General features: G+C 50.7%; 2 protein-coding genes across 6 annotated transcripts in view; one reads left to right on the forward strand and one right to left on the reverse strand.

Moving 5' to 3' along the window:
- Ctnnb1 (catenin beta 1) overlaps nucleotides 1-7353 on the forward strand; it is a 28026-nt gene extending 20673 nt beyond the window's left edge. The window contains exons 8-16 of one of the 2 annotated variants that reach the window (XM_027415422.2): nucleotides 1897-2000; nucleotides 2076-2414; nucleotides 2577-2735; nucleotides 4007-4126; nucleotides 4458-4608; nucleotides 4701-4822; nucleotides 5510-5570; nucleotides 6093-6313; nucleotides 6733-7353. In XM_027415422.2, the coding sequence (XP_027271223.1) occupies nucleotides 1897-2000; nucleotides 2076-2414; nucleotides 2577-2735; nucleotides 4007-4126; nucleotides 4458-4608; nucleotides 4701-4822; nucleotides 5510-5570; nucleotides 6093-6301 (1265 nt within the window). In that variant the 3' untranslated portion in view covers nucleotides 6302-6313; nucleotides 6733-7353. Of the gene's footprint in view, nucleotides 1-1896; nucleotides 2001-2075; nucleotides 2415-2576; nucleotides 2736-4006; nucleotides 4127-4457; nucleotides 4609-4700; nucleotides 4823-5509; nucleotides 5571-6092 lie in introns of both variants that reach the window. The other variant, XM_027415421.2, reaches the window with a different exon arrangement.
- A 2678-nt stretch (nucleotides 7354-10031) lies between these two features.
- The window catches only part of Ulk4 (unc-51 like kinase 4), a 271374-nt gene continuing 269293 nt past the window's right edge, over nucleotides 10032-12112 (reverse strand). For all 4 annotated transcript variants that reach the window (XM_027415417.2, XM_027415412.2, XM_027415413.2 and 1 more), the window contains 2 exons: nucleotides 11768-11853; nucleotides 10032-10191 (listed from right to left, as the gene is read on the reverse strand). In XM_027415417.2, the coding sequence (XP_027271218.1) occupies nucleotides 10128-10191; nucleotides 11768-11853 (150 nt within the window). In that variant the 3' untranslated portion in view covers nucleotides 10032-10127. The remainder of the gene's footprint in view (nucleotides 10192-11767; nucleotides 11854-12112) is intronic.

Raw genomic sequence — 12112 nt, forward strand, 5'->3', positions numbered from 1 at the left:
ACAGGGTGCATTTGCTTGTCCCTGGATGACTGAAGTTTTTAAATGATCCTTGCTATGCCCTGGTTTTCCCCCCAGTATTTTTAATGGGACAACTTATATATGGTAATTTATAGTAATTTATGCTGTGCATGTGGAGATAGGAGAAAAGACATAGATGGTCTGTACTGAGCCTCTTGTTTGAGTCCAAGAAAGTCGTTCACAGCTCTCTGGCTTCCTACCAATAAGTGCCTGAGAGCATCAGCCTCAGCTCTGAGAGGAGGAGGAGGAGGATGAAGGCCTAAGGCCTTGTGCAGAAGACCATGCTAAGGATGAAACACAGGGTTAGCGCCCCATCTTTCTGCTTGTTGGACACTTCAGAGTTTAGGGTTGGAGGGGTCACTGAGGCAATTGCTCACAGGAGTATTGTGTGGGCTGTCTGAGAGGGAGGAAGAGTGTTGGCAAACATGCAGTGTGAGCAGTAGAGTTAATGTTCCAGGTTAAGCTAGGCAGGGCCCTTGGCCTGGAGTGACTCGTGTGTTTTTGCTGCTGTTTGGACTCTACATGTGTAGAGCACTTAGCTCCCTTTGGAAGGGTAGGTGAGGTAAGATTCTAAAGGTCCTCAGGGTTGATAAGTGAGGCAGTGAGCTACTGTCTGCATTTGCCAAGCCCCAGAGTAGCCACATAGTGGGAGCCACCGAAGGAAAACAGCCTACCTTTAGGAACACAGCAAATTGAAGTCCTTGGGTCTTGGGAGACAGTCCTGCTGTGGAGCAGACCACTGAGAAGTGGCCTTGGGTAAGATTGTTGGCATGGTGCGGGTTAAGTGGAGCTGTTGGGATCTTGCTAATTTGTTAATAACATAAGGTGACATTCATAGTGACAAAAGGATCAGGCAGCCTGAAGGATGGATTAGAATGACAGGGAAAGCCAGTCTAAGAGTTCAGAGTTGCCTGAGTTTATGACGGGATGGGAGACATGAGTCACAATGTATGTGTCTAAAGACTCCTCAGCTGTTCTGATGAGCATCTCCTGCGGGATGTACTTTCTGAGTTAATAGTTGTATGGGGGAAACGGATGTCTGGGGAAAGGTGAGTGGTCAGCCATTTAACAAAGGCAGAGCCTCAACCCAGTTCGCTGCCAGCAGCTAGAGGTGAGCTGTGAGGAAGGAATCTTTGAGAGACCATCTTCATTATGACGGGAAGGTAGGCTAAGTGTGGATGTAATTAGCCAGATTTGAGGAGACAAAATGAGTATATAAAGGGTAAGCAAGGAGCTGAGAGCATGCCTTTCATTGTGCAGAGTGATTCATTCAGATGGAGAGGGGGTGTGAAACATTGTTCCGCAGGGGTTGTCAGAATAAAGGCCCAAGCAGGAAACCTTGGGTTGTGTTTCAAGTGACTTTTATATGGGCTGTCACTATGTGCCCAGGCTATCCTTGAACTGACTGACTGGAGCCACTGCAGTGCAGCTTGTCTGACTCTTCCATCTACACCCCGTGCTTCAAGACTGCAGACACCCCTCCCTCCCAGTCACATGACTTAATCTGGGGTTGTAATGGTCTCCTCTGTAACCTGCTGTCTGTGACTGCAGCCATGGCCTCTGTGCACTGCTGTGTCTCCAGCTCAGAGCAGAGCCTGGTGCTGAGGGTTTTTCTGCAAGTGGCTGAAGGAGTTTTCGGAAATGTTACCTCCAGGTAACAGAGATGGTGAAACTATTTCCATAAAAGATGGAAGGAAATAGCAGCTCTCTGACAGTTGTCACTGGCCAGGTAGACCGGGAAAGCCATGTGACATTCTAGAAAATGGAAGGAAATAAAGTCCATAGGGAGGAGGAGGGGGCAGGCCTTGCAGTCAGGGGACACTGTAAGGGCTGACCGGCACGCCCAGCTAACAGCCATTGCCTTGTCTGACTTTGTAGGTGGGATGCAGGCACTAGGACTTCACCTGACAGATCCGAGTCAGCGACTTGTTCAGAACTGTCTTTGGACTCTTAGAAACCTTTCAGATGCTGCAACTAAACAGGTACGTTCTGCAGACGTTGCTGCATGGTCTAGGGTGTCCTTGAGCTCTGAACTCAGCATGTTTTTATCTCCGCAGGAAGGGATGGAAGGTCTCCTTGGGACTCTAGTGCAGCTTCTGGGTTCAGATGATATAAATGTGGTCACCTGTGCAGCTGGAATTCTTTCTAACCTCACTTGCAATAATTACAAGAACAAGATGATGGTGTGCCAAGTGGGTGGCATAGAGGCTCTTGTGCGCACTGTCCTTCGTGCTGGTGACAGGGAGGACATTACTGAGCCTGCCATCTGTGCTCTTCGTCATCTGACCAGCCGACATCAGGAAGCTGAGATGGCCCAGAATGCCGTTCGCCTTCACTATGGACTACCTGTTGTGGTTAAACTCCTGCACCCACCATCCCACTGGCCTCTGATAAAGGTGAACTGCCAGAGAGGGTGGGAAGCTGGGCACCAAGATTGTAATTTGGGAGTATCTGTTGGGGCGGGTGGCTAGGAGTAGGGGGGTGGGATTCCCAAGTGTGTGCACGCAATGCTACTTGTGATTTGGTTGTGTTGTATACTAATTCTTCCCTCTGTGTAGGCGACTGTTGGATTGATTCGAAACCTTGCCCTTTGCCCAGCAAATCATGCACCGTTGCGGGAGCAGGGCGCTATTCCACGACTAGTTCAGTTGCTTGTTCGAGCCCATCAGGACACCCAGCGGCGTACCTCCATGGGTGGGACACAGCAGCAGTTTGTGGTAGGTGAATCTTTGTGACAGACACTTGGCTGTAGGGGTGTGTGTGTGTGTGTGTGTGTGAGAGAGAGAGAGAGAGAGAGAGAGAGAGAGAGAGAGAGAGAGAGAGAGAGAGAGAGAGGAGAGAATGCATGCATAATCTACAAATGCTACCCGTATCCCCACCTCACCCCTTTCTGAAGAAAAAGAAATAAAAACCCTGACTGGTTTCTGTGGTTTCCAGAGAAGGGAGGGGTGACATAAACTCTGGTGGTGTTTCACTGGTCAGCCTTAAAGAGGGAACATGGAGTAGTATAATGTGTCATTGTGGCATTAGGTCTTGAATACATGTACTTATGTAGAAATCCACCACAGCCATACTTGAATCCAACTCTGTCAGATTCTTCCTCCACATCAGAAAAGTGGGAGGAAGTCTGCTACAACAGGTTTTAGAACCTCATATTGGAGGTTTGTTTTTCTCTAGTTTGTTATTGGCCCTTCTCCATAGGATGGCCTCATAGCTAAGGTGCTGCCTACAGTCTGAGAAGGAAATTTCTGTCCTCACAGAAACCATGTTGAGTATAGAAGTAGCAAGAGTTTAGATTAGAAAGTGAATAGAAGTGAATAGTACTTAACACAGGGTGCCTACTGAGCAGTCTTGGGAGATAAGCAGTGGGCATTCTCCTGACAGCTCATTGGGATTTTAGCAGTAGGAATAAAGCTGAGTAAAGTTTTCACCAGATGCATGTAAAAAAATAGAGGGGCACACGGAAAGAACCATCAGAATGACCCACGGTCACTTCCCGCTTCCCCGGAGTGGTTGGTGTTCTTCCATGCAGTGAGAGAGCCAGCGATGGGATTTGAAGCATAGGAAAGCTGAACACTCACCATCCCCCAGAGTGTCTCTCTGTGAGGTTTGTATCTGCAGAAGTCCTCGTGGTGTTTACATTGTCCTTATGTTTGCCCTCAGGTCATGCTAAGCCTGTAGGGGGCATGAAGCGATAGGATGGGTTGCTGGGGAGTGATGGACCCAGCAGCTGCTCTTGGCACAGGCTTTCCTGCAACTGCCTTTGGTCCACTGTTGGTTGAACCTGTAGATATGGAAGCCACTGAGCACAGATGGCCTGCTGCCAGGAGCCTTGATGATCCTGAGCATTCAGGATCCCTTGGTTCCTGAGCACTGGGTGAGCTGTGAGGACCTTTGGGGACAATGTGAATAGGTGGCAACCACTGCTCAGAGCCTACAAACTGGAGGGAGACAGTGCCAGCTTGTTACATGCCTTTCCCTCCTCTAGGAGGGCGTCCGCATGGAGGAGATAGTGGAAGGCTGTACCGGGGCCCTGCATATCCTCGCTCGCGATGTTCACAACCGCATCGTAATCCGAGGACTCAACACCATTCCACTGTTTGTGCAGGTGCGTTGTGTGTTGGCTTCAGATGGGAGCCATCTGACTTTAGGCCCCTAAAACTGAGAGGATTAGAGACCAAGAAGGCCTTCCTTAGCCTCAGGAAGAGGGAGGGCTAGAGCCAGCTGCCCACCAAGGAAAGGTTCATGGCTGAGAGGAATTCTAGGAATTATTAATTCCAGAGCAGCCTTCTCCTGCAAACACAGACATGGAACACAACCCAGTGAGTGGGTGCTGCTGACACTCCACACTGGGCAAGTTGTGCCACATTTGGGCATATGGTCCTTCCTTTACTTTGGGTTTAATTGGATTGGGTCTTGTTTCTGTGTTTTCTCCATAGTTGCTTTATTCTCCCATTGAAAATATCCAAAGAGTAGCTGCAGGGGTCCTTTGTGAACTTGCTCAGGACAAGGAGGCTGCAGAGGCCATAGAAGCTGAGGGAGCCACGGCTCCCCTGACAGAGTTACTTCACTCCAGGAACGAAGGCGTGGGTAAGTAGAGGAGCCAGTCAAGTCAACCCATTGGCTGCATGTGCACTGGTACTGAGCCAATTCTGAAGGACTGCTTTCTTTTCATTTCCCAGCAACTTATGCAGCTGCTGTCTTATTCCGGATGTCTGAGGACAAGCCACAGGATTACAAGAAACGGCTTTCAGTAGAGCTGACCAGTTCTCTCTTCAGGACAGAGCCAATGGCTTGGAATGAGGTAGGCATACGGAGGCCTGCTCAGCAAGCCAGGGCTTGTTCCTATGCAGCCGTCTCTGTCTCCCTCAGAGCTCACAGAAACAGAGGAGAAGGAAGTCGTCTTCCAGGGGTTGGGGACGGTAGTTTGCTGAGCAGTTAGTTTATCAAGACGGTTTAAACGGTCTGCTTCAGAGACTTTCTACTTAAATTTGTTAATTCATCCTCCCTAGACTTACTCTTTGAACCACTGTTTCTGGTAACTTCCCTAGAAGTACATTTCAGACCCTGTAGTTCCCAGCTGGGGTACACAGTCTCAGGGGTGATGCTTGCTGAATGCAGTCTTGGGTTCCAAACAGTAATTGTTTGCTCAGCAGGTATTTGTAGGTGTCTTACCGTGTCCTGACCTGAGCCCTTGACTTTCCCATCCTACCCATTCTGAAACCTGTTCCCATTGATGCCTTTGTCTGGGTAATGGCAGCTTTGCTATTCCAGCCACTTCTCACTGTCCACTCAGTGTTGGGCAGTCTGCCTGCTTGCCGGGCGTTGACCACTGTGCCTCTAGCTCTGCAGCAGCATAGGTACACTTTCAGCATAAATGAGCGAATATCTTAGTGTTGTGTGCAGTTTGAGCTCTTTGTCTTGCGATCTTACGTTTATGAACTCTCAGGTGTGGTTCTGAGAATTTATGTTCTGTCTTGTACCCATTTAGACTGCTGATCTTGGCCTGGACATTGGTGCCCAGGGAGAAGCCCTTGGATATCGCCAGGACGGTATGTTATAAAGCTTTCATCCACGAGCTGGTCTACTCGTCTGAGAGCCTGGGCCTGGGGGAAGTGGTAGCTGTACTTGAAGGTGGTCCCTGAATTCCAAAGTTGCAGTATCATACTTTTGTCTTAGAGGGAGGGGTCTAGGATGGGTGGTTCATAGCTGGTCCATCAGAGCCTTCTGGACCCAGATTTGAGCAGCATAAGGTACTGCTGCCATCACCCCATCCTGGAGGCTTTATCCAAGGAACTGTTGGAGCTCTCTGGCTCCTCGTCTGCACGGTCATACGCAGTTTGCCTGCCAGGTAGGCCTCAGTCTGCTGAGTGCGCCACACGCAGGAAGTCAGGCACAGTGAACTGCTGCAGGTGTGTGGTAGTCTCTGGAGCTCTTGGAAAGCCTGGTGTTGTGTAATTACTTGGAAGAGGAGACTAGAAAGCATGTTCCTGGCAAGGTGTCCTAAACATGGCTAACCCGTCTGTCTGTCTGTCTCTCTCCTTTGCCTGTCTTGGGCGCGCTGACTCTTCCAGATCCCAGCTACCGTTCCTTTCACTCTGGTGGATACGGCCAGGATGCCTTGGGGATGGACCCTATGATGGAGCATGAGATGGGTGGCCACCACCCTGGTGCTGATTATCCAGTTGATGGGCTGCCAGACCTGGGGCATGCCCAGGACCTCATGGACGGGCTGCCCCCAGGTGACAGCAATCAGCTGGCCTGGTTTGACACTGACCTGTAAATCGACCTTTAGGTAAGCAGCTTATAAAAGCCAGTGTGGGTGAAGTACTTTACTCTGCCTACAGAACTCCAGAAAGACTTGGTGGGGTGGGAATGGTTTTAGGCCTGTTTGTAAATCTGCCACAAAACAGATACATACCTTGGAAGGAGATGTCCATGTGTGGAAGTTTTTCACTTTGATGTTTTTGCCACAGCTTTTGCAGCGTTACACTCAAGACGAGTAACATTTGCTGTTCTCAACATTAATTAATAGCAGCCTTTCTCTCTGTACAGCTGCATTGTCTGAACTTGCATTGTGATTGGCCTGTAGAGTTGCTGAGAGGGCTCGAGGGGTGGGCTGGTATCTCAGAAAGTGCCTGACACACTAACCAAGCTGAGTTTCCTATGGGAACAGTCGAAGTAAACTTTTTGTTCTGGTCCTTTTTGGTCGAGGAGTAACAATACAAATGGATTTGGGGAGTGACTCACGCAGTGAAGAATGCACAGGAATGGATCACAAGATGGCGTTATCAAACCCTAGCCTTGCTTGTTTTTTTTTTTTTTTTTTTTCTTTTGTTTTTATTTTTTGTTTTTTATTTTTTTTAATATCTGTAATGGTACTGACTTTGCTTGCTTTGAAGTAGCTCTTATTTTTTTGCAGTAACTGTTAGTTTTAAGTCTTGTAGTGTTATGTTCTAGTGAACCTGCTACAGCGATTCCTGATTTCTGAGAACTGAGTAATGGTGTAGAACACTAATTCATAATCACGCTAATCGTAATCTGGAGACGTGTAACATTGTGTAGCCTTTTGTATAAATAGACAGATAGAAATGGTCCGATTAGTTTCCTTTTTAATATGCTTAAAATAAGCAGGTGGATCTATTTCATGTTTTTGAACAAAAACTTTATTGGGGATATGTGCGGTAGGGTAAATCAGTAAGAGGTGTTATTTGAGCCTTGTTTTGGACAGTTTACCAGTTGCCTTTTATCCCAAAGTTGTTGTAACCTGCTGTGATACAATGCTTCAAGAGATACGGTTATAAAAATGGTTCAGAATTAAACTTTTAATTCATTCGCTTGTGTCACTTTGGTTTGTCCCGAGATGGTTGTTGAGGTTCGAGGAGGGGGAGTGCTTGTTCCTTCTCCAGCATCCCACCAGAGGAAGGAAGTGCATGTGTGCCAGTACCAAAGGGTTATTTATTAGTTTTAGCTCACCCTTCTTGCCTAAGAACCTAGCAGGCTTCCTGCAGTAGTCTCTGTGTTACACTGAGCAGTCACTAAAGCTGGACCCCGAATAAGCCTCCCTTTGGACAGTGTCCGTCCCACTGAGCAGTAAGGAAGCACTGCCTGGATTTGTATCAAGCATCATTGCGAGTGTGGCTCACTTGGAGAGGGCAATCTTTTCACGCCTTTGAACCAGTAATTATGTTTAAATGCTTGTGTTTATCTGAACACAATCAGAACCAGAGTGGGCTGCCTTCCGAGTGGCCTGCCAGAGCTGGCCTGGTGGTGGGTCTGATCAGCAGGCATTGTACATTTCTCACACAGACCTGTTAGCCAGCATTCCAGCCCTGTGAGGGAGGCCCTCGAAGAGATGCCAGGTAGGGGTAAGGTAACAAGGCAAGAACTGATCCCAGAAAGCAGTGCACTGGCCCCCACAAGTGCACTAGGAAGGGCATGCACGGGTTTTCAAAAGGAGAGACTCAAAGATGTACGTGAGCAAAGGACCTGCCTGTGTCCATTTGGAGCGGGCCAGACATTCTTAAGAGATTGAGGTGCAGTCAGAAGGAAAGCACCCAACAACAGCGACCCAGCCCCTAAGCGAGATGTCATGTGACCATTCTCAAGGGCAGAGAATCCAGCATCATCATGGAGCTGGGGTTTTGATAGAAAAGAGAACAAGGCGCTCGTGGCTGCTGGCCTTGGTGTGTGGGGTCTTGAACATGCCCACCTACAAAAAAAACAAGTGACAGCAGGAACTGTGGCAGCTCTGTGAGCACCTGCTGCTCAGGGTTCAGTGCCATCTGTTTCTGGGCCTGTTTGTTGTCTCTTGGTTAAAACAGCCAGTCCTTGTCTTCCACCACCAGGACCCCTAGCTGTCCCTTTTTACGCTGCTTCTGGCATGGGTAAGGCTGAGGCTGAAGCCACCTGAGCTTATTGGGGAGATTTGTGTGCACACTCTATTTTTCAGTGCCTGGGGAAGGTGGTTAAAGGCATCCTTGTGAGCTGTCCAGCAGGGAGACCCACATCCTACACTCACCTTGTTCAACAGTCATAGCCACCAGAGCAGCTCTGTTCTGGACTGTTAGCCTAGACATGTCAGTGAGCCTACAGGCCGACCACCACAGCTACCTCCGCTGGAACCTGCTCCCACCCAGGCTGTGGATTAAGGCAAAGGGCTTGAACTGGGGGCTATTGGTGGAGGGAGAGAAGGTAGGGCCTGGGCAGCCACCTACCTGTGACAGATGTGCTTAGTGGTGGCAGAAGTTAAGGGGATGAGACTGAAAAGTGCAGGCAGAAGCCTGGGTCTGGTCTGCTTGCTGCCACCAGAATCCTAGAGCTCAGGAAGGGCCAGTTATGTCTGCTGTCTTGAGGGAGGGCAAGGAGTTCTTGTATTTGCCCTCTTCTTCCCCAGCCAGCATGAACATCATGGTCTCCACAGCAGTTTGTAAGTGTGGGGGTGGGGGAGCAAGGCACATCACAGAATGGGGGGTGGGATGTGGCCAGGCAAGACAGCAGCCCTGCTTCACACTGCCAGGTCCCTTTCCTGTAAGCCAGCCACCCGACACAATGTTCTGGAATGTTAAAGCCTTCCTGTTGCTGAAAAGGGGAGAGAGGAGGAGGAATGTCCCAGTGCTTTGAAGCAGTTCCCTGCAGGATTCCAGAGCTCAAGCACTGAACAAAGGGAGGGGATAGGACCTGGGCCTACGCCTACTCCCTTAGAGCGCCCAGCCACTCAGTCCATAATGCAGCCAGGACCACTTGGCGAACAGCCTAGTGACAGACACCACTTCTGGCTGTATAAAATACTTAGAACTTCTGTGTCTGTCACCCTACCGGAGTCCTGCTTGGGGATGCTCAGGACATTGGAATCAACCTTGAGCCCAGCCATGCCGTGGAGTCTAGGTAAGAGGCTGAGGAGGCTGCTGGGAGTAAAGGTGGTAGGCACGGGCACAACATTGCTGTTTTCATCATGAGGCCAGATGGGAGCTGGCAGCCCACCCAGATCATGTCACAGCAGGGCTGCTGGTGACTGTAGGGCCAGCTTCCCTGCTACAGAGGGATCCTCTCTTCCTGCCTAACCTGGGCTACCTGCTGCTAGAGGCCGGGTCTGTGCACACCCCACCCCAGAGGAGCAGCAAATGGGCCTGAAACCTGGTCCGAAGAGTGCTGGAGGCCTCAGCCAGCTCATCTAGTTGGAACCGCCCAGGCCCCACCCTACCTTCCAGTGTCAACTCAAACAGGCCCACCCCACACAGCACCCCTCGTCCTTCAGAACCCATCAGAGGAGTCTGAGGGATGAGGGGGCAGGTGGTACAAGCAATTCTACCTCGACACCACCATCCCCTCTAGCCAGGTAGTAGGCTCCAGTGTTGTGCATTTGTGCCTGCAACCTAAACTTGCAGTGTGTGGGTCTCACCCAGGCCTCCCTACAATTCCTGGAAGGAGCTGCTGCAGAGGGCTGTGGCTCACCTGAGGGAAGGCTTGCTTGGCCTCTGCATAGGAAAGGAGGACAGCTGTGCAGTCAGAGAGGACTTGAGGCATCGTTCTGGCCCAGTGATTTTATTAGCTCCCCTTGAGGCTGGTGGAGAGGAAGAATGTGGGGTCTGACCACTGTGTGTCCTTGTCTAGTGCCCAACAGCCTGGAGGAGTTCTAGGGCCAAGGAAGCCACGACAGTGTCGATAGGCGAGCTGTGGAAGAGCAGAGGTCATGTTTAACAGGCATGTGTGGGTAAAATGCCCCCTTGAAGCCCTAACGACACAGGCCTAATTGAGCCAGTGTCTCAGCTATGCCTCAGGCCCTGGGCACCTCCTACCACCTGAGTCTGCCTGTGTGGGACAGCCTGGACAGACACAGCCAGCCCAGCCTGCCTGCCAGGCCCAAGCCCCTGCTTCCCAAACCTCTCCACACCTACTCTGACCCTCCCCACTCTGCTAGCTCCTGGCCACTGTGGGCCTTGTCCACCAGGAACTGTGGGATACTGCTTAGAGATAGCAGTGGGCAGTTAGGAGCTTAAAGTAGAAACTTTGTTATGTTTGAGATACACATAAACCAGGCTGTGAGCAATTGGTCTGGGCAGCCCCTTGGAGAGAAAGATTAGACCGCACTCTCAAAGACAAGGAAATGGCAAGCTGTTGGCACATAAACGGATGGGAAGGGGCTGCCCCCGGCAGTCAAGGCCATGCACCCCTGCTCTGTGCATCAAAGGTCCTGAGGGACGGTGGAATGCCTTTGAACTTGGCCTGTTCTGGCAGAGTCCAGTCCAGTCCTGTGGGGGCCACGCTGCCCACCTAAGCCCTAGAGGGGCTGGCATGGATGGAGGGACAGCCTCCCAGCAGGGTTACATCTCAACAAAGCAGTGTCACCCACTCACCAGCCATTGCAGGTGGGGACATCTGAACAAACCCCAGACAGACAAGACAACGGCTGCCTGCATCCTGGGTGTGGGCTGAGAGGGCATAAGCCTTGAAGAACACTAAGCCTCCTTTGGACACATTTGATCCAAATTTAAGTCCAGCACAAAAATAAGCTACCCTTGGTCTCAGTGCAAACAGCTCAGCAGGTGTGGCTGGTAGGGAGGAGGAAGGGTTTCCCTGTTTAGTGGTCCAGCTACCCTGAGCACTGAGCAGTGTTCTGGCCTACACCTCACACCATGGGTCCCCACAGATGAGGAGTCCCCTAACCTCACAGGACTGGAGTGTAAACTGCTGTGTGGCGTCATCAGGGCCTCAGCCAGTTTCCTTCAAGTGGACCCCAAATCCTAGACACTATTTCTGAAACAAACCACAGGAAATGCCAGATAGATACCAGTGAAAGTTGGGCTTCCCTTCAGAGGTGGCTCCTCCCCAGGGTAGGGGATGCAGGGACCACAGCTGTCTCCCTGAGCTCTGTGGTCACTGAGGCTTATCCTGGCCAGGCTGCAGCACTGAACTGATGGCTGGAATTGTAAGCCATAGCTCTGCTTTCCAAATTGGGTTCCTGTCACTCTATCCTTCTATCAAGTGTCATCCCTGTCACTGAGATACCATGTTTGCCTCCAGTGTGTATGACATACTCCTTGACTGACAGGCCAACCCCTGGTGAATAGGCCTCACTCCTCGGATGTTCTCAACAAACTGTCCAGTGAGGCCTGGGCAGCACCACACTGTCACTGCTGGGTGTCGATCCCCCCAAAGACGGGCTGAGGGAGGCACACTGGTGCTGTGGTAAGGGCCAAGACTCCCTCTGCTGACTCCCACGGGCAGTGACACACTTGGCTCCTCCTACCTGTGAGCTGGAGCCAGACGCTCCAGGACCTGCAGCAGGCTGCCTGTGCTCTTGAGGCTTTCCAGGTGTTTCCCGTTGGAAGTGACCTGCAAGGAAGGAGAAGACAGTGTTCAGCCGACCCTTATCTGACCTGTCCCTGTTGGATGACTCAGACCCTCACAGTGCCCCATGGTCACTTTGCAAGGTGGCATACAGCCTGTGTTGCAGGTGACATGGAGGTTAGTGAATTTAAGGCTGCCTTCCTCCTGTCTCAGTGAAGCTGATGCTGACCTCAGGTCACCCCACTGCTCAAGAGTTCCATGTCTTTCCCTTGATTGTAGCAACTAGAGCAGGATCAGTGTCCCT

The sequence above is a fragment of the Cricetulus griseus genome, chromosome 4 (genome assembly GCF_003668045.3).
Source record: "Cricetulus griseus strain 17A/GY chromosome 4, alternate assembly CriGri-PICRH-1.0, whole genome shotgun sequence".
In the NCBI taxonomy this organism is placed as follows: Eukaryota; Metazoa; Chordata; class Mammalia; order Rodentia; family Cricetidae; genus Cricetulus; species Cricetulus griseus.